Source organism: Colias croceus, chromosome 23 (assembly GCF_905220415.1).
Source record: "Colias croceus chromosome 23, ilColCroc2.1".
Lineage (NCBI taxonomy): Eukaryota > Metazoa > Arthropoda > Insecta > Lepidoptera > Pieridae > Colias > Colias croceus.
Genome location: NC_059559.1, coordinates 7223220 through 7244672, shown reverse-complemented (window position 1 = coordinate 7244672; position 21453 = coordinate 7223220). Strand labels below are relative to the sequence as shown.

Sequence of the window (21453 nt, the reverse complement as noted above, 5' to 3'; positions counted from 1 at the left end):
CATCACAATAAAATATGTAATCCTTATGGTTTTTCGGGTTGTCTGGCAGAAATCGCTTACAGCGATAAGACCGCCCTCTGTACATATTATAACTTAACTAGCTTACCGCTTGCGGCTTCGCCCGCTTTCTTTAAAACGATTTGAGATTTAAACTATCCTATCTCTCAAGTTTGATCTAACTGCACATGGTGTGCGAATTTTATTATAATTAAGTGGTTTAGGAGTCCATTGAAGACAAACATTGTGACACGAGATTTATATATATATATTATAAGATGTATCGCTCTTATTTTGTAATCATTCATTCATTTGCCTAGTATGGGGTTATATACCCGATATGGGATGCTACCCTATTCACAATCACTCTATTTTAATGCTATCTTTAATAAATTACTAGCGGTTCGCCCCGGCTTTGCCCGTGGTACCTACATGTTTACGTTTTTTTTTCATAAAAACTATCCTATCTCTCAAGTTGGATCGAACTGCACATGGTGTGCGAATTTTATTATAATCGGTTAAGTGGTTTAGGAGTCCATTGAGGACAAACATTGTGACACGAGATTTATATATATATTAAGAAAGATGTATCGCTCTTATTTTGTAATCATTCATTCATTCATTTGCCTAGTATGGGGTTATATACCCGATATGGGATGCTACCCTATTCACAATCACTCTATTTTAATGCTATCTATACATATAATAAATCTGTAGAAGGGTCAATTCTGTACATTGAAAATATTGAAAAAATAAATAGCAGGGGATGTTACTGGATCGATACCAAGCCCAAATATGTGATTAAAAAAATTTTTGTCTGTCTGTCTGTCTGTCTGTCTGTCTGTCTGTCTGTCTGTCTGTATGTGAAGACATCACGTGAAAACTACCGGTTCGATTTCGATGAAACTTGGTATAATTATACCTTATTATCCTGGGCGTAAAATAGGATACTTTTTATCCTGGAAAAATACGTAGAAAAAAAATAATCTTAATTTTTCAGTTATCCATAGACGTTGTTCTATAGAACCGCGAACACACGTTGCGTATTATTATAGGCCTATAAGTATTTGGGTCAGATAGATATTTATAAAATGTCATTGTCAGATTTACTCAAAATGGAGAAATAAACCATCCACGCGAAGACCGACATCCGCGCGGACGGAGTCGCGGGCGGAAGCTAGTCTTTAATAAATTACTAGCGGTTCGCCCCGGCTTTGCCCGTGGTACCTACATGTTTACGTTTTTTTTTTCATAAAAACTATCCTATCTCTCAAGTTGGATCGAACTGCACATGGTGTGCGAATTTTATTATAATCGGTTAAGTGGTTTAGGAGTCCATTGAGGACAAACATTGTGACACGAGATTTATATATATTAAGATATTATTCTCTCTTTTAAAATCCATAAATATGAGATTGGGCATGTGTATGGGATCAACATCTATCATGGCTTTTGAATTATAATATCGTGTATAGATGTGTAGAATAACTAAGTTATGCGTCTAGATGGGATAGTATGTCCAATATGGGATACACATACCCGGCTCCGCTTATTAGTGTTATACAGTCTGCTGTTCGCGAACACGAGCCGAACATCAGCGGCCACTTCACTAGCACTGTTGTAGTCGCCATTTTCTAGTTTCTGCTGTACTGTGCCTAGGTCCATCGGCGTTGGGATCACTGATAGGTAATCTGTGGAGAAATGTATAAAATAATAAATAAATATTTCAGGACAATTTTCACACACGGCACGATCTTATCCCATACTAAGCTTTCGCTTGTATTATGGAAACCAGATGGCTGATAAACATACATATATAATTTTAAATAAATACTTATATAGATAATTAACACCCAGACACAGAGCAAACATTTGTGTTCATCACACAAATATTTGCCCCGGGTAACACGCCCTCACCACGCGCCCGCTTCGCTTTAATCCCCACTATTATAACAACCCCCATAGTAATACACACACTATCCCCCCTTAACGTTACTATCTACACCTCCCCCCACTCACGGAAGGTTACTAAGCACTCTAAAACCCGCGCTCCGCAAATAAAAAATGCTAATATCACCCCCATTCACTACGGTTTGACTTATAAGTTCCACAATCCGTCAAAACAACTGCCCCCTATACATTTATTCCCCCCCCCCCCCTTTAAACACCTTCCCCCCTCCCCCCACTCACCAGGTGCCTGGCTGGGCTCCACGGGGTGTCTGAAGGGCTCAGCATCAGCAGCAGCAGCCAATTCCCTCACCAACGCGGTGACACGTTCCCGCCACGCGCCCGCTTCGCTTTCGCTTCGCCGCCTGTTCGCACTGCGCACGCGTTTCTGTGAACGTTATACAATATATCAATACGTGTTAAAATTTAAACAATTTATATGTATGTGATCTACTTAATTGTTAAGTTTTGCAGTGTTGATATCCATACTAATATTATAAATGCGAAAGTAACTCTGTCTGTCTGTCTGTTACTCAATCACGCCTTAACTACTGAACCAATTTGCATGAAATTTGGTATAGAGATATTTTGATACCCGAGAAAGGACATAGGCTACTTTTTACCCCGGGACATACGATAAGTTTTATCCCGGCAATCCCACGGGAACAGGAACTACGGGTTTTTCTTTGACTGCGCGGGCGAAGTCGCAGGCGGAAAGCTAGTGCTGTTATATATTTGAAAAATTAAAGAATAAAAAGCCATGTCTCGTCGGAATTCGAACCTGTTGGATTGCCACACCACAGCGACGTGACGTATCAAAATTAAAAAAGTTTAAAATCCATAAAGTCACTTAAGAAATCTTGACATTTTTTTACATTCTTTTGATTTTTCGATTAAAAGTATTCACTTTTCTTACAACAAAAAAAGGCAATTTATACAACCAAGGCGTAAATTTTTTATGTACATATTTTACATCTAAATTTCCTATCTATCTATCATTAACAATAAAACTCATCAAAAAAAGCTCACCTTATCATGCAGTGGTTCATCATCAGACGAGTGGTAAGATGCGGCTAGCTCGTGGTACTTGCTTACCACGTCTATTGACTGCCAATTACTGAAAAAAATAATATTGTAACTGTAACTTTAACACACGCGAAAAAGGTTGAATTTGTTTAATAACTAGCATTCCGCCCGCGTTTTCAAAGAAAAACCCGGTTCCCCTTCCCGTGGGATTTCCGGGATGAAACCTTTTCGTATGTGTTAATCCAAGTTACCCTCTATATGTGTGCTAAATTTCATTGTAATCGGTTCAGTAGTATTTGCACGAAAGAGTAACAAACACATACACATCCTTACAAACTTTCGCATTTATAATATACTAGCTTACCGCCCGCGGCTATGGGACCAATTCGACCATCCCGCATCGAACAAAAAAAGAATCTCGTAAATGGGTTCACCTCAATTCAATGGGAAATCTCGGAGTAAACGGTGTACATACATTAAAAAAAACATACCGGCCGAATTGATAACCTCCTCCTTTTTTGAAGTCGGTTAAAAAGAAACCGCATCAAAATCCGTCGTGTAGTCTTAAAGATTGAATATAAAGGGACATAAGGAAATGGGACAGAGAAAGCGACTTTGTTTTATACTATGTAGTGATGAAGTAGGACTTTATGTAATGTGAATAAGTTTGATTTTGCTTTGACCAGCGCATCGGCCAAGTGCGAGCATGCAGCAGAGACATGTCGTCGAACTTTTTGTTTCTTTGACATGACGTATTCCTCACAATTTTTTCCTTTACCGTTTCCATTTCTTGCACGTTCGTTTGGTCTCGGAAATCGTACCTTTCGAATGGAGCTACAGCTGTGCCTTTATTTGAACGCTCTAATCTCGGGAACTACTGGTCCGATTTGAAAAATTTTTTCGGTGTTAGAATTCGGTCTTCCCGTACTTCTACTTCAGCTGTTCCCACATGGTTGGTCTACCTGATGATGGAGAGCAGCAGGTCGGTGACGAGCCGCGCCTGCCGCACGATCGGCGTGTGCGGCTCGTTGAACTGCTCCGCGTTGCTGGCTAGCTACCTGGTGTCGAGGGTCTACCTGATGATGGAGAGCAGCAGGTCGGTGACGAGCCGCGCCTGCCGCACGATCGGCGTGTGCGGCTCGTTGAACTGCTCCGCGTTGCTGGCTAGCTACCTGGTGTCGAGGGTCTACCTGATGATGGAGAGCAGCAGGTCGGTGACGAGCCGCGCCTGCCGCACGATCGGCGTGTGCGGCTCGTTGAACTGCTCCGCGTTGCTGGCTAGCTACCTGGTGTCGAGGGTCTACCTGATGATGGAGAGCAGCAGGTCGGTGACGAGCCGCGCCTGCCGCACGATCGGCGTGTGCGGCTCGTTGAACTGCTCCGCGTTGCTGGCTAGCTACCTGGTGTCGAGGGTCTACCTGATGATGGAGAGCAGCAGGTCGGTGACGAGCCGCGCCTGCCAAACGATCGGCGTGTGCGGCTCGTTGAACTGCTCCGCGTTGCTGGCTAGCTACCTGGTGTCGAGGGTCTACCTGATGATGGAGAGCAGCAGGTCGGTGACGAGCCGCGCCTGCCGCACGATCGGCGTGTGCGGCTCGTTGAACTGCTCCGCGTTGCTGGCTAGCTACCTGGTGTCGAGGGTCTACCTGATGATGGAGAGCAGCAGGTCGGTGACGAGCCGCGCCTGCCGCACGATCGGCGTGTGCGGCTCGTTGAACTGCTCCGCGTTGCTGGCTAGCTACCTGGTGTCGAGGGTCTACCTGATGATGGAGAGCAGCAGGTCGGTGACGAGCCGCGCCTGCCGAACGATCGGCGTGTGCGGCTCGTTGAACTGCTCCGCGTTGCTGGCTAGCTACCTGGTGTCGAGGGTCTACCTGATGATGGAGAGCAGCAGGTCGGTGACGAGCCGCGCCTGCCGCACGATCGGCGTGTGCGGCTCGTTGAACTGCTCCGCGTTGCTGGCTAGCTACCTGGTGTCGAGGGTCTACCTGATGATGGAGAGCAGCAGGTCGGTGACGAGCCGCGCCTGCCGAACGATCGGCGTGTGCGGCTCGTTGAACTGCTCCGCGTTGCTGGCTAAATATCGCGCGTCGAATTGCGCTGCTGCTGGTCGACGGTAGAACTGGAAGAGTATTATAGTAGTACAGTCCCCAATTGAAATATAATTCATTTCCGTGGGACTCATCTCCGCCGTACGGACTACTGATATCCACTTAATCGGCATGTTTCTCTGAACACAAAAAGTGCGGTAGTCACTTCCTAGGAATATGGAGGGGGGAGCTGTGACGTTGCATTACGAGGCGTTCCGAGGTGAGTCCCACGAAAATCGGTATTTGAAGACTTTTTTACAAATTAATGGGTCTCACACTGTAGAGAATAGATAAATGATTCACACTGCACTGTGATGGACATGAGAAACAAATGAAACAATATTCATTGACATTTTAACGCCGAGCCACGGTCAGGAATGAACGACACAATATATTTATGCGTATAAACGTTCGTACGACGGCTTGCGTACTTGACGTGATTTTTGAAAGAGCAGCTACGGAAGAACTGCTTCCTGAATCGGTCGTAAAAGCTATATACTATGTTATGACAATTCAAAAGTGCTCCTAGAAGATGTTTTTATAAATAAATGTTACAGTCTTAGTTTTAAGCTATTGCATAGCTTCTATCGCGGGCCTTGAGCGCGGGGACCGAATCGAGAAATTCCGTAACGAAAAAAAACCTCACGCTCCCCACTCCGACGGGCGCGGAGGTGTGGCTTGAAGGCATAGCATGCAATAGCTTTACCGCGGCAGTCCCCGAGTGACACACGTCGTTTTGATTGATATATTTATTTATATTTTTGCTAAAAACTCGTTTAATATCCTATCTTTCCACTCGCAAAACTCACCAGATTCTCGAACCGCGCCCGTATGGTCGCCAGGTCGACCGGGTACGGTACGACCATAGCGTACGACGGGTACAGCTGCAGGTCCACCGGCGCCACGAACGGCTCCGCTACTGACAGCGACATCACCTGGAAAAATGGGAATTTTAAATAGCTAGTCATATTGTTAAACAAGAAATTTTTTTTTTTACTTATCAAAATAAATAGAAAACAAAATTAAGATTTTCAGTCAGTTCACCGGACTGTCAGAGTAGCTGTGTTTAAAAACAATTTTGTCGGATCAGCTGTGTCCATACACCAGCCTGTCGGTACAGCTGTTGCTATACGCGAGTATGTCGGTCTATACGAGAGTTCGTCGGTTTAGTTGTGTCCATACGCAAGTCTGTCAGTTCAGCTGTGTCTATATGCAGGTCAGTCGGTACCGCTGTGTCTAAACGCCAGTCTGTCGGTACAGCTGTGTCTATATGCAGGACAGTCAGTACAGCTGTGTCCATACACAAGTCTGTACAGCCGTTATACGCAAGTCGGTCAGTACAGCTGTGTCCATACGCAAGTCTGTCGGTTCAGGTGTGTCTATACGCAAGTCTGTCGGTACAGCTGTGTCCATATGCAAGTCTGTCGGTACAGCTGTGTCCATACGCCTGTCTGTCGGTTCAGGTGTGTCTATACGCAACTCTGTCGGTACAGCTGTGTCCATATGCAAGTCTGTCGGTACAGCTGTGTCCATACGCCTGTCTGTCGGTTCAGGTGTGTCTATACGCAACTCTGTCGGTACAGCTGTGTCCATATGCAAGTCTGTCGGTACAGCTGTATCCATAAGCAAGTATGTCGGTTCAGTTGTGTCCATACGCAAATCTGTCGGTACAGGTGTGTCTATACGCAAGTCTGTCGGTACAGCTGTGTCCATACACAAGTCTGTCGGTACAGTTGTTATATGCGAGTCTGTCAGTTCAGCTGTGACTATTTGCAGGTCAATCGGTACAGCTGTGTCCATATGCAAGTCTGTCGGTACAGCTGTGTCCATACGCCTGTCTGTCGGTACAGCTGTGTCTATAGTCTATACGCAAGTCTGTCGGTACAGCTGTGTCCATATGCAAGTCTGTCGGTTCAGGTGTGTCTATACGCAAGTCTGTCGGTACAGCTGTGTCCATACACAAGTCTGTACAGCTGTTATACGCAAGTCGGTCAGTACAGCTGTGTCCATACGCCTGTCTGTCGGTTCAGGTGTGTCTATACGCAACTCTGTCGGTACAGCTGTGTCCATATGAAAGTCTGTCGGTACAGCTGTGTCCATAAGCAAGTATGTCGGTTCAGTTGTGTCCATACGCAAATCTGTCGGTACAGGTGTGTCTATACGCAAGTCTGTCGGTACAGCTGTGTCCATATGCAAGTCTGTCGGTACAGCTGTGTCCATACGCAAGTCTGTCGGTACAGCTGTGACCATACGCAAGTATGCCGGTACAGCTGTGTCCATAAGCAAGTATGTCGGTTCAGTTGTGTCCATACGCAAATCTGTCGGTACAGCTGCGTCCATACACAAGTCTGTACAGCTGTTATATGCAAGTCTGTCAGTTCAGGTGTCTATATGCAGGTCAGTCGGTACCACTGTGTCCACACGCAAGTCTGTCGGTTCAGTGTGTCCATACGCAAATCTGTCGGTACAGCTGTGTCCATACACAAGTCTGTACTGACCGACTTGCGTATATATACTGCTTGTCGGTACAGCTGCTGCTATACGCGAGTATGTCGGTCTATACGAGAGTTCGTCGGTTTAGTTGTGTCCATACGCAAGTCTGTCAGTTCAGCTGTGTCTATATGCAGGTCAGTCGGTACCGCTGTGTCTAAACGCCAGTCTGTCGGTACAGCTGTGTCTATATGCAGGACAGTCAGTACAGCTGTGTCCATACGCCTGTCTGTCGGTTCAGGTGTGTCTATACGCAACTCTGTCGGTACAGCTGTGTCCATATGCAAGTCTGTCGGTACAGCTGTGTCCATAAGCAAGTATGTCGGTTCAGTTGTGTCCATACGCAAATCTGTCGGTACAGCTGTGTCCATACACAAGTCTGTACAGCTGTTATATGCAAGTCTGTCAGTTCAGGTGTCTATATGCAGGTCAGTCGGTACCACTGTGTCCAAACGCCAGTCTGTCGGTTCAGCTGTGACCATACACAAGTCTGTACAGCTGTTATACGCAAGTCGGTCAGTACAGCTATGTCCATACGCAAGTCTGTCGGTTCAGGTGTGTCTATACGCAAGTATGCCGGTACAGCTGTGTCCATAAGCAAGTATGTCGGTTCAGTTGTGTCCATACGCAAATCTGTCGGTACAGCTGTGTCCATACACAAGTCTGTACAGCTGTTATATGCAAGTCTGTCAGTTCAGGTGTCTATATGCAGGTCAGTCGGTACCACTGTGTCACTGTGTACAGCTGTGTCCATACGCCTGTCTGTCGGTTCAGGTGTGTCTATACGCAACTCTGTCGGTACAGCTGTGTCCATATGCAAGTCTGTCGGTACAGCTGTGTCCATAAGCAAGTATGTCGGTTCAGTTGTGTCCATACGCAAATCTGTCGGTACAGGTGTGTCTATACGCAAGTCTGTCGGTACAGCTGTGTCCATATGCAAGTCTGTCGGTACAGCTGTGTCCATACGCAAGTCTGTCGGTACAGCTGTGACCATACGCAAGTATGCCGGTACAGCTGTGTCCATAAGCAAGTATGTCGGTTCAGTTGTGTCCATACGCAAATCTGTCGGTACAGCTGCGTCCATACACAAGTCTGTACAGCTGTTATATGCAAGTCTGTCAGTTCAGGTGTCTATATGCAGGTCAGTCGGTACCACTGTGTCCACACGCAAGTCTGTCGGTTCAGTGTGTCCATACGCAAATCTGTCGGTACAGCTGTGTCCATACACAAGTCTGTACTGACCGACTTGCGTATATATACTGCTTGTCGGTACAGCTGCTGCTATACGCGAGTATGTCGGTCTATACGAGAGTTCGTCGGTTTAGTTGTGTCCATACGCAAGTCTGTCAGTTCAGCTGTGTCTATATGCAGGTCAGTCGGTACCGCTGTGTCTAAACGCCAGTCTGTCGGTACAGCTGTGTCTATATGCAGGACAGTCAGTACAGCTGTGTCCATACGCCTGTCTGTCGGTTCAGGTGTGTCTATACGCAACTCTGTCGGTACAGCTGTGTCCATATGCAAGTCTGTCGGCACAGCTGTGTCCATAAGCAAGTATGTCGGTTCAGTTGTGTCCATACGCAAATCTGTCGGTACAGCTGTGTCCATACACAAGTCTGTACAGCTGTTATATGCAAGTCTGTCAGTTCAGGTGTCTATATGCAGGTCAGTCGGTACCACTGTGTCCAAACGCCAGTCTGTCGGTTCAGCTGTGACCATACACAAGTCTGTACAGCTGTTATACGCAAGTCGGTCAGTACAGCTATGTCCATACGCAAGTCTGTCGGTTCAGGTGTGTCTATACGCAACTATGCCGGTACAGCTGTGTCCATAAGCAAGTATGTCGGTTCAGTTGTGTCCATACGCAAATCTGTCGGTACAGCTGTGTCCATACACAAGTCTGTACAGCTGTTATATGCAAGTCTGTCAGTTCAGGTGTCTATATGCAGGTCAGTCGGTACCACTGTGTCCAAACGCCAGTCTGTCGGTTCAGCTGTGACCATACACAAGTCTGTACAGCTGTTATATGCAAGTCGGTCAGTACAGCTATGTCCATACGCAAGTCTGTCGGTTCAGGTGTGTCTATACGCAAGTATGCCGGTACAGCTGTGTCCATAAGCAAGTATGTCGGTTCAGTTGTGTCCATACGCAAATCTGTCGGTACAGCTGTGTCCATACACAAGTCTGTACAGCTGTTATATGCAAGTCTGTCAGTTCAGGTGTCTATATGCAGGTCAGTCGGTACCACTGTGTCCAAACGCCAGTCTGTCGGTTCAGCTGTGACCATACACAAGTCTGTACAGCTGTTATACGCAAGTCGGTCAGTACAGCTATGTCCATACGCAAGTCTGTCGGTTCAGGTGTGTCTATACGCAAGTCTGTCGGTACAGCTGTGTCCATATGCAAGTCCGTCGGTTCAGCTGTTATATGCGAGTCTGTCAGTTCAGCTGTGTCTATATGCAGGTCAATCGCTGTACAGCTGTGTCCATTCGCCAGTCTATCGGTACAGCTGTGTCCATACGCAACCAGTCAGTACAGCTGTGGCCATAAGCAAGTCGGTCAGTACAGCGGTGTCCATACGCAAATCTGTCGGTACAGCTGTGTCCATACGTAAGTCTGACGGTTCAGCTGTGTCCATACGCCGGTCTTTCGGTTCAGCTGTGTTCATACACAAATCTGTCGGTACAGCTGTGTCCATACGCCAGTCTGTCGGTTCAGCTGCGTCCATACACAAGTCTGTACAGCTGTTATATGCGAGTCTGTCAGTTCAGCTGTGTCTATATGCAGGTCAGTCGGTACAGCTGTGTCCACACGCAAGTCTGTCGGTTCAGTGTGTCCATACGCAAATCTGTCGGTACAGCTGTGTCCATACACAAGTCTTTACTGACCGACTTGCGTATATATACTGCTTGTCGGTACAGCTGTTGCTATACGCGAGTATGTCGGTCTATACGAGAGTTCGTCGGTTTAGTTGTGTCCATACGCAAGTCTGTCAGTTCAGCTGTGTCTATATGCAGGTCAGTCGGTACCGCTGTGTCTAAACGCCAGTCTGTCGGTACAGCTGTGTCTATATGCAGGACAGTCAGTACAGCTGTGTCCATACACAAGTCTGTACAGCTGTTATACGCAAGTCGGTCAGTACAGCTGTGTCCATACGCAAGTCTGTCGGTTCAGGTGTGTCTATACGCAAGTCTGTCGGTACAGCTGTGTCCATATGCAAGTCCGTCGGTTCAGCTGTTATATGCGAGTCTGTCAGTTCAGCTGTGTCTATATGCAGGTCAATCGCTGTACAGCTGTGTCCATTCGCCAGTCTATCGGTACAGCTGTGTCCATACGCAACCAGTCAGTACAGCTGTGGCCATAAGCAAGTCGGTCAGTACAGCTGTGTCCATACGCAAATCTGTCGGTACAGCTGTGTCCATACGTAAGTCTGTCGGTTCAGCTGTGTCCATACGCCGGTCTTTCGGTTCAGCTGTGTTCATACACAAATCTGTCGGTACAGCTGTGTCTATACGTCAGTCTGCCAGTTCGTGTTTACAAACAATAGACGAACGAACGAAAGACAGACAGACAGTCACTTAAGTCAATCTCATTTATTTTAGCTTTTTGGAACATTAACCTTGTTCAAGCTCTAGCTGTGACTACACATCAGTCAGTAAATTCAGTTGTGTCTACACACCATCTGTCAGTTAGTCAGTCGGTACCTGCGAGATGTGTGCGGCGATCGCGCGGCACGCGTGCGGCGGCCACTCGTGCGCGCCCGCGCGGCACAGCACTGCTTCTAGCTCGTGCGGCAATACGGCAACCGAACCGCCGGGCTCCGCTGGCAACCTGTACACGAAATCATCAAATTTAATATAACTAAAAACTCAATTTTTATGATACAGGATAGCAAACAGCAGAAAGATCATTTGTCCTGCAAGAGAAGATAAACTCAAAAAAAAAAAAGAAATATTTTCTGAATACAATCAAACGCAAAAAAAATAGATATAAGTACGAGAGTAAGCAACAGAAATATCTTTAGCGAGGTGTTGATGTTGAGTGATATACGCCACTAATAAGCAACTATATTGTGTTTACAACAAAGTCCCCCCAAGAATTCCACTCACTCGTTTGCAACAAACGGTGTTGCATTTAAATTGAACGTGACATCACTTTTATAGATAGTACTACAAGTACGCTATGTAACAATCGAATATTTAATCAGTGCCCTGTGTAACAATCGAGTTTTTAATCAGTGCCCTGTGTAACAATCGACTTTATAGTCAGTATAAGTAGTCAGTGTCAGTAGTCAGTTATGTAATAATCATATGTTGTTGTGAGTTAGAGTTTTAAGTACATACTATGCTAAAATTAAGTGAATCACAAATTTTAACAACCACATCAAGAATGTAAGAAACTTTTATTACCAATCTCTTAAAAATTAAAACCTCACCTTTCCGGGTCAAGCGGTTCAAGATCCCATGGGGACAATCTCTCCACTTCACCGTTGTCCCATTGAACTCGTAATGATAGGAAATGAGCTGTAAGGAAAAACGAATCCTTGCTATAGTCACATTTCAAATTATTTAGATACTGATAAATTTTCGAGCACAAGTAACAAATTAAACGGTAAAATACATAAGATACTTAACTATTTTTTTATTTTTATTTTTTGACGAATAAAAACAATTTTAAGGAATAAAAAATAAAATAAAAAGACGACTGAAAAGTAAATGTCCATCAAAGATGACGATCGAAAATCTAAATATTTCTCAAATCTACATAACATAAAATTCTTCAAGTGATATTTTTGAACGAATATCCTAAAAAATAGCATTAAAATCAACATTTTATAATATACAAAGCCAACTCACAAGCCGCCCCAGTAGCCCACTCGTTACTATTCGACGTGTGGGGTTGCGAGTTCGATTCCGGCCCTGCACAGACTGGACTGACTCGCTCGAGAACTATCCCCGTCCACCAGGAGTCGTCTATCATGCAGCGGAACCTTGGGAATTAAACAAAAATAATAAAAAAAAAAGATTAACTTGTGAAATTATTATATTGTCCCCGATCCTTGATAAGTACACAAACATACATATGAATTTAATAAAAGCACGTTAAAAAAAATATTTGTTCTTATAGCGGCAAAAGAAAATACATTTTCTCTGCAAAATTTTAAATGTTTGTTTTTGCCCAACTTGCTCTCTCATATTTTGCCTCAAAGGTCAACCACTTGACAATCCAACAACTTCCAACAATCGACCACTTGGTTTTACCCCTATTGTTCCATTTTTTTCCAAGTGAGGATACCCACTGCTATCCAGGAAGTAGCCGTAGGGTTATGTCGGATTCTTACCGATTAAACGACCCCTATTGTCCCAATTGTAAGTTTACTTTTGCCCCAATTGCCTCTTCGTGTCTTTAAACTACTTCTGCCCCCCGCTCACCTGTCCCCCTGCCCCCCGCTCACCTGTCCCCTGCCCCTGCCCCCCTGCCCCCTGCCCCCCGCTCACCTGTCCCCCTGCCCCCGCCCCCCGCTCACCTGTCCCCCTGCCCCTGCCCCCCGCTCACCTGTCCCCCTGCCCCCAGCTGCGCGCCACTGCCGCGTCGTACTGCTGCCGCAGCACGAGGAAGTCGATCACGTCGGGCATGTCGTGGTATCGCACCGTGAAGCTGCCGCGTTCCATTTCACGCGCCAACTTCAGGCAGACCACGCGGGGTGGTTTTATCGCATACTTCATGCCGACCACTTTGACCGCTTCGCAATCCTGGCGATCCAATAATACAATATTTGGATCAAGAAATTTCAAGAAAATAAGCCAATTGCAAATTTCATCTAAATGAATACGCAAAAATGTGTTTTTTACACGTTCTAAGTTCAAAACTGATTAATAATTCGATTGAATTATTTTGATCCAGTCAAAAATTTACATCGAAATACGAAAACTTTAAATACGAAATCAAACGCTTTGAAATGCAAATGAATAAAATTTATATTCAGTCAGGAAGAAGAACAATTAATTATCGAAAAATATATACAATAACTTCAGTCAGAAAGATTTTATTAAAGAAAAAGCTACTAATTAATAAAAAACTCACATTTATATGCATCCTCTCCCACGGTTTGTCTCTCGGGTGTATTTTGTACAAGTCCTTTTCGGCCACCGCTTCAAAGTAACGCTGATGACCCTGCAAGAAATATACTCGCTATTTGTAGTATATTAAAAAAAAAAAAATTTAGGGTCTCTGTTCATCAGTTCTTCGGGATGTGAGACTGTAAGTTGTATTTTTTTGCTGGGGTTATATATAAATTATTTTTAACTGGGGTTATAAATTAAATATAAATTCTCAAATCGACTGTTATTTTGTGTTTCTGTTTGTGTAGCTGTAGGTTTTTATTTTTTTTTATGTAGAAAAAACAAACAGCTTGTTAATCAACAACATCAAATTCAATCAACAGTTGATCAACTTCTTTTTATCAAAGCAAAGATTTATAAAAGAAATTAACAAAATTCACATACAATTCGGCTTTAGTACTAAAAAAAACGCAAGTCCAGACAACCACACATTCACCACTCACACACACACTAACACAAAGGGAGATTTCAGATTTAACTGTTTAATTATTATTTATTAACCTTTCTTACTGCATTATATAATTCACCAAAACATGGAATACACTCCTTCCTGATATGTCATTTAAAAAGTACCTTGTTTTGTAATCTTAATTGGCTCATAGTTCTGTATCAATATATTAAGAAATGTTATTTACTGTAATGCTGTATGATTACGAAGAAATAAATAATTAAATTAATTAAAAAAATGTTTATCTCTACTATTATAAGTCTCACCCCCCCTCCCCCCACTCACCAGCCGGAAGTAAATAGCGCAGTCATAGAACTCTCATAAGAGGTCATAGTACTTTCATATACCCTGTTACTCAAGAAGCTCCCCCCCTCCCCCCACTCACCAGCCGGAAGCAAATAGCGCAGTCATAGAACTCTCATAAGAGGTCATAGTACTTTCATATACCCTGTTACTCAAGAAACCCCCCCCCCCCCTCCCCCCACTCACCAGCCGGAAGTAAACCGCCCGGTCGCCCATCTGCGGGTGGTAGGGCGCCTTACGCGGCGCGACCGCCGTGAGCCACTCGCCGACGCGGTACTGTTCCGGCAGTTCGGTTCCTGCCCGCTTGGCGGCCGTCGTGCTGGGGCTGTATCTATGGGAAAAGAGGTGTTTATTATAGACAAGTGATAACTGCGTTAAAAACAACCGACTTCGAACTTGCACTTGCAAAATTTACAAATACCTACAAACAAAAATGCTCATAAAATAAAAACTACTGGGCCTATCCGAATAAAATTTTTATGGGACCAATTCGACACCATCCCGCATCGAACAAAAAAAGAATCACGTAAATCGGTTCAGAAACCTCGGAGTAATCGGTGTACATACATAAAAAAAAAACATACCGGCCGAATTGATAACCTCCTCCTTTTTTTTGAAGTCGGTTAAAAAAAATGACAGTGATGTGAAAAAGGACCTTTATGGCAATAAAAAAACGCCGAAAAGGACACTGAACTACGGATAAACCTATCATGAAAAGGAAATTAAAAAAGCAATAGAAGCGATACAAATGCACGACCACACTAGGGGCTATATTTTACGAAAAAACGATGCACAACGCCAGCTCGCTTGGCGGCTATCGTGCTGGTAACCTAAATCCTGTAATTGTATTTTACCTTTATCTGGTAAAAAGGGGATAATAAGAATAGAAAACAACGACAGTTATGACATTTGACCTGAAAAAAGGACCTTATACATGGAAAAAGGCACTGAATGAAAAGGCCTATCATGAAAATGAAAATACAAATGCACGACCACACTATAGGGCTATGACGCACAACGCGATCGTGCTGAGACTGTATCTGGTAGAAATTTTTACAGAAAACATCGGCAAAAAAGACCTTTATGAAAAACAAACGCCGCAGACGATACTGAACTGGCGATTAAACCTATTAAAAAAGGAAAACAATAAAAATATGTAGTAGAAACCATACAAACGCTCAATAACACTAATAGTAAAGAAACATTACAATAGCAATAAATTGACAAGCATTTGTCACACGATATCGATTAGTATTAGTTGGTTCAATAAAGAAACGAATCTTCAATGGCGGCCAAAGCTGACTTTGACAGATGGTAGGATCAGCAAAAAAGAAAATAAAAATAACGTAAATTGATAATTATTTTATTAATTATTTCAAATTGTTTGTTGACAAACTTTTTTGTTATTGTATTTGTGTATTTATATGAATTATCATATTTACGTATACAGAATGTAATAAAATCCCCATAATACTTGTAATAAGCCCATAAAACTGAACAACTTTTCCCAAAGAACATATTTTGTCAAATTCCAATAAAACATTATTTACTTTCGCAAATGCATAATTGTCATTGTAAATTTATGATAAAAACTATTATAGGGAAAATCAAATACATTTTAGTGATTTAATTTTTCCCTTTTTTTTGCATACCGTACGGCCGTGTGTGATCGAGAGGGAATGATAAGCACCGCCATTGAAGATTCGTTTCTTTATTGAACTAGCTAATATTCGTAAATCACATACCTAGTAGTGGGCACAGGTTTCCGTCTCGCTCTGGCGGGCGGCGCTAGCGCAGTACCAGCCTCCCAGTCAGAATACTGAGATGATGATGACGAACTGAAATACAGCATTTTTGTACTACCCGCACTTGTATAATTCTTATTGGCTCACAAATATTAAGAAGATTTTATGAAACCTTTTTTTTTATCATATTTGGATCAAATTTTACGGAAATATTGAATTATTTAATACATATTGTTGTTTATTTTGACTTGATATTGACTCACCTGTCACTTTTACTGGGTGAATGTGAAGAATCGCTGAAACACAAAATTGTGTAAGTTTAGTTTTGTATATTTAAGGTTATTTTGATTTTTCACTTAATATTTTGTTGCTATTAATTTTACTTTTTGTTTTTTTCATCACATTTCAACAAATTCTATCGTATTTAACTTCAGTTTCTTAACCCATTGAGCCCCGAGCGGCCCGATCTGACCACAACACAAATTTTCTATTGTGTCTGTGATTCCGGGGGCTGAGTTATTAATAATACAGGCCTTGAATTACTCTTCCTATAACTTTTTCACTCCCTTCCAATCTCCTGTATAACGTGCTGCTGTCCCTATCCCCCCCATCCCCCCACCCCCCTCACCTCCTGGCCCTCGCCCGCACAGCCCTCGCCCTGCGCGCACGTGTCGGTGCAGGGGAACTGCGCGAGCTGCGCGACGACAGCCGGACGGACTCGTCCGACGTGCTGCTGTCCGACGAGTCGGACGAGCGGTCGTCCGCGTCCGGATCGCCGTCCGGATCGACGTCGCCGTCCGCTTCGGAGCGTTCCTCCTGTACGAAACAGCGATAGATAGATAATTCTTTATTGCACACACACACACACAAGATTTACAATACACACAGAAAAAGACAAATAGATGCAAGTATGTACAAATGGCGGGCTAATCGCTAGGCAGCGATCTCTTCCAGACTACCATTTATTAACAGGGAAACACATTTAAAGGAGGTGGGTGTAGCGATATATAAACACTTAATAGTACTGCGAAAGTAAAATACAACCCCACCAAAAACATTACCACCTAAGAATTTTATACATCTTTGTAAATAAATTTCTGGACTGTCCTTGACACTTGAACTTGACACACATTTAGATGTCAATTCTTTTATCGGCAGAGTCGACCGCTGAACTTAGCTCCCATTTTTTACATTTATTTTTTAGTGAGATATCATTACTTTTTGTATAGAAAATTACAATTACTTTATAAAATCTTGCAGACCAGTGATTATTACCTTCTTAAACAAATTAATGATATTGAAAAAAAAATCAGATTAATTCACTGTTTTCTTATTTTTTCCTTTGTACACACACTATTACCTAGCTGATTGCAAAATTTGAACTTTCTAGGTCATCTGGAAGTGGGTTAGGTTTTGTAAATATCTATGAGTCAGTCCCTCATTAAAATTGCGATTTTTTAAATACCTACACAACTATTTAATCTGTATTTATGAAATTTAACAAAACGCTCAAAAAACTCACCGTATGCGCCGGCTGCGGCGGCTGCGGCCTCGCCCTCGGCGCGGGAGCCCTGGGCCTTCGCCCCGGCTTCCTCCGCGCAGCCCCATCCCCACCAGCCGTGGATATCATGAGGGGTCTGCGCCTCATCTCCCGGCGATACCACGCCATCTCTAGGCTGTTTAGTTCTGCACTGCAAGAGGAATTGGGAGAAATTATTACTGTTATTTATGGAAGTGGAACTTTTTTAGGCGCGTTGAGAATAAAATTTCAAGGTCGCGTCATGAAGTAAGGCGACGATTTCGGTAACTTTGTCAATCTAGTTTAACTTCTGACACGTGTGCTCGGCACATACGCTATTTTTAGGTCTAAAATTCTAAATGCATTCATTCCTTTGAAATTTTACTCTCAACGCGCCTAAAAGTTTCACTTCAAAAAAGAAATGTGTGCGTGTACTAGTGTACACACGTAAGAACTGAAACTTCTTATGACCTTATTTAAAAAAAAAAATAATTTACTATATTCAACTTTACAGAAATACGTCGAATCACGCGTGGTAGGGATAAGAAAAAGATGGCGCGTAACGGAAAAGGGTCACGCGTAACAAAAAAATGTTATACTAAATTTTTTCCAACCCCGATAAAGAAGTTTCACTTCAAAAAGTAGCCTTTCACTCAGTAGCATCCCACTCATCTCCGAACACGCAAATCATATCACCAAATCCGCTCCAATTCGACGTGACAGACAAACACACGGCTGTGTGTACCTGCACGAGCTGTCCTCCCTATCTCCCACATCCAGGGCTCGGAAACCGGTTTAAATTCTTAACCGGTTTCGGTCATTGACCCCAAACCGAAATTGATTTAGGTTAAAGGTTGCACTTTACCGGTTTTTACCGGTTTATGCAAAATACCGGTTTTTCATTAATATTGGTTTTGGTGGTGAAAATTAACCGGTTAAAACCAAGTTACATAAGGATCCTCGGCCCCCGCTACCCTCGCTCGACGGGCCTGGACGTTGCGAAGTCATTTAGTTACAAAATTCTTAATCGCACTCAAGTTCGCAATTTTAGTTTATATTTGAAATTTGAATTTGATAACTAGATTTCCGCCCGCGGCTTCGCCCGTGTTTGCAAAGGAAAACCCGCATAGTTCCCGTTCCCGTGGGATTTCCGGGATAAAAACTATCCTATGTGTTAATCCAAGTTACCCTCTATATGTGTGCTAAACATCCATACATCCATACATCTATACTTACAAACTATATTTTAGAATAGAATATATTAGATATATTAGATACTAGCTTCCGCCCGCGATTCCGTCCGCGTGGAAAAATTAAGATTTATTTTTTTCTACGTATTTTTCCGGGATAAAAAGTATCCTATTTTATGCCCAGGATAATAAGGTATAATTATACCAAGTTTCATCGAAATCGAACCGTTAGTTTTCACGTGATGCCTGAACATACAGACAGACAAAAAATTTTTTAATCACATATTTGGGTTTGGTATCGATCCAGTAACACCCCCTGGTATTTATTTTTTCAATATTTTCAATGTACAGAATTGACCCTTCTACAGATTTATTATATGTATAGATATTAGATTCACTATATCTTGTGGCAAGCGTTAAAAAATGAGGCAAAAATAATAAAAGGAATTAACCGGTTAATTTGGGTGTCAAAACCGTTTGTGCAGAAGTAACCGGTAACCTTAATCATTTGGGTTACTTATAAACAGTTCACTTGTTTAACCGGTAAATGAAGGAACGATATATTTACCGGTATATAATCTAAATTAACCGCTCTTTTCAAACCGGTTCCGAGCCCTGCCCACATCCCCACTCATCTCCCCCCCTCACTCCCACCCCCCACTCATCTCCCTCCCCACCCCCACTCATCGCCCTCCCCACCCCCACTCCCCCCACTCATCTCCCTCCCCACCCCCACTCCCCCCCCACTCACCTGGCGCGCTCGATCCGGTCGCGGTGCGCGGGCGGCAGCGGCAGCACGACGGGGCGCGTGCTGAGCGGCACGTCCAGCGGCTGCCACGTGCCGGCCGTGTGCCGCACGCCCTCACCGCGCCATACACCTACACACATACAAACTTACAAGTTATGTACGTGCATACGTGCAACTTACCTCCACCACTTCCCAGCCTTAGAACAGTTGAGAATTTTAAGAAAAAATACAAAATTGTATTACTTATGCAACAAATCCAACCTTAGTGGCAATATGTACCTACACTTAAATATGGTATGTATGTATGTATGTATCAAATATTTTTATTTATTATTATTATTTATTTATGGTTTTATTTCATTTTATTTTTTTTAATATAACTATTTTATGAAAATATTTTTTGTCTACCCATCCCGTAGACTGAGAAACTAATAGACAAAGGTACTCTGTAACCGCGACTGAGACAAAGATAGTTTGTCAATGTATAAGTTGAATGTTGCCACAGTATCCGAGCTCCCGGATGTTTTGGAAAGGGTAAATATTTTTAGGAGCAATTAAATAAAACCAGTTATGAGATTTTTCTTTTGTCTTTATAATCAATTTAGTAGATACAAAAAATATAAGCAGATTGATTATTGATGACGAAACACATTTCTTACTTTTTCATTGGCTTGTTCATATTTTACAATATTTTGTGAGAATCCAATCTTTTCTACCACTTCGATCCATTAATTACGTAGGTCTGGATCATCTGGAAACAAATCGATAAACATAGGTTAATAATAATTAATGCTCGCAGGTAGTTCAGGTTCTCTAAAATTATAAGTGTAATTTTATGTCAATCACAATTATTACTATGAGAAATAATAAATTAAAATATGTTTTCGATGCCGAAGTCTTCCCGAAACACTGGGTTATTATGGGATTTCATATTCATTTACTTTCGAGTTTCGCCATATTGTCAAATCAATATTTTTTTATTGATGATCGGGGTATTATTTTTCCCGACACTGGCAACACTTACTTGTTGATGTTTATAGGTTATTGAATTGAATGTAAAAATCGATATTACGCTAATATTTTCCTTGTTTTAACGCGACTTGTTGTTACTTTAGGCTAAAGTATAAATAATCATCACTGAGAAACTATAAATAAGGACAATAAAGTCGTACTTACGCGTGAAAAGACACACCGGCAATTTTATTCTCACTATCGCTTATACATGTAATAACACGACAACGCACCATTCTATTTACTTCGATGTCTATATTAAGATAATTTCACCGTCTTTTCAATGTACTCGTATCGATTTTTTACTAAATAATATCCAAAATTCGAACACCAAGCACGATGAAGGCACGAACTGTCAAAGTTTGTTTCGCAACTCAAGTTGCTGATCTTGAAAAACAGGTTACACACTAAGGGACAAAAAATTGGGTATTTGTGTCTTTGTCTTATGCATTTGTTATTGTATTTTCGCTCTCTTTCTTGTGTAAGTGAGAAAGGTATCGTCATTGGGTCTATTAGTTACTCTGTCTACGACCCATCCCTTCTATATGTTTTTGTGATTACATTCTGTATTTATTCTATTTTTATTTCGCATTTTAATATTAGTAAGTAAGTAATAGTAAGTAGTATATATTGTTTCTCTAATCGTTACAATGTCTAGGGGCCACTGAAAACCAGCTCTGTGTGCATAATTGCAGCATAGATAATGCTGAGTTGGCTTCCCTTTTTCAAGGACACTGTTTTACAATTGAGTTTCTTTATTTTTACTTTTTTTCTTGTGTGTAAATTTTATGTAATTTTCATTTTTAGTTTACTTTTGTTT

General features: G+C 42.6%; 1 protein-coding gene and 1 long non-coding RNA gene across 2 annotated transcripts in view; both read right to left on the bottom strand.

Annotated features, from left to right (window-relative positions):
* LOC123702255 (PH-interacting protein) overlaps positions 1-21453 on the bottom strand; it is a 46660-nt gene that overhangs the window by 15620 nt on the left and 9587 nt on the right. Inside the window, exons 15-32 of the mRNA XM_045649947.1 lie at positions 19626-19752; positions 17688-17856; positions 16794-16981; positions 16429-16461; positions 16166-16258; positions 14607-14751; positions 13632-13721; positions 13104-13300; positions 12404-12537; positions 11983-12070; positions 11252-11378; positions 5870-5995; positions 4959-5092; positions 4143-4818; positions 3933-4024; positions 2974-3061; positions 2188-2332; positions 1537-1688 (exon numbers count right to left, since the gene is read on the bottom strand). Coding sequence (XP_045505903.1) covers positions 1537-1688; positions 2188-2332; positions 2974-3061; positions 3933-4024; positions 4143-4818; positions 4959-5092; positions 5870-5995; positions 11252-11378; positions 11983-12070; positions 12404-12537; positions 13104-13300; positions 13632-13721; positions 14607-14751; positions 16166-16258; positions 16429-16461; positions 16794-16981; positions 17688-17856; positions 19626-19752 — 2804 coding nt within the window. The remainder of the gene's footprint in view (positions 1-1536; positions 1689-2187; positions 2333-2973; positions 3062-3932; positions 4025-4142; positions 4819-4958; positions 5093-5869; positions 5996-11251; positions 11379-11982; positions 12071-12403; positions 12538-13103; positions 13301-13631; positions 13722-14606; positions 14752-16165; positions 16259-16428; positions 16462-16793; positions 16982-17687; positions 17857-19625; positions 19753-21453) is intronic.
* Positions 20194-21059, bottom strand: LOC123702184. Its single transcript, XR_006752823.1, has 2 exons — positions 20799-21059; positions 20194-20373 (listed from the first exon to the last, which is right to left on the bottom strand). It is a non-coding gene; the product is annotated as an uncharacterized LOC123702184 (long non-coding RNA).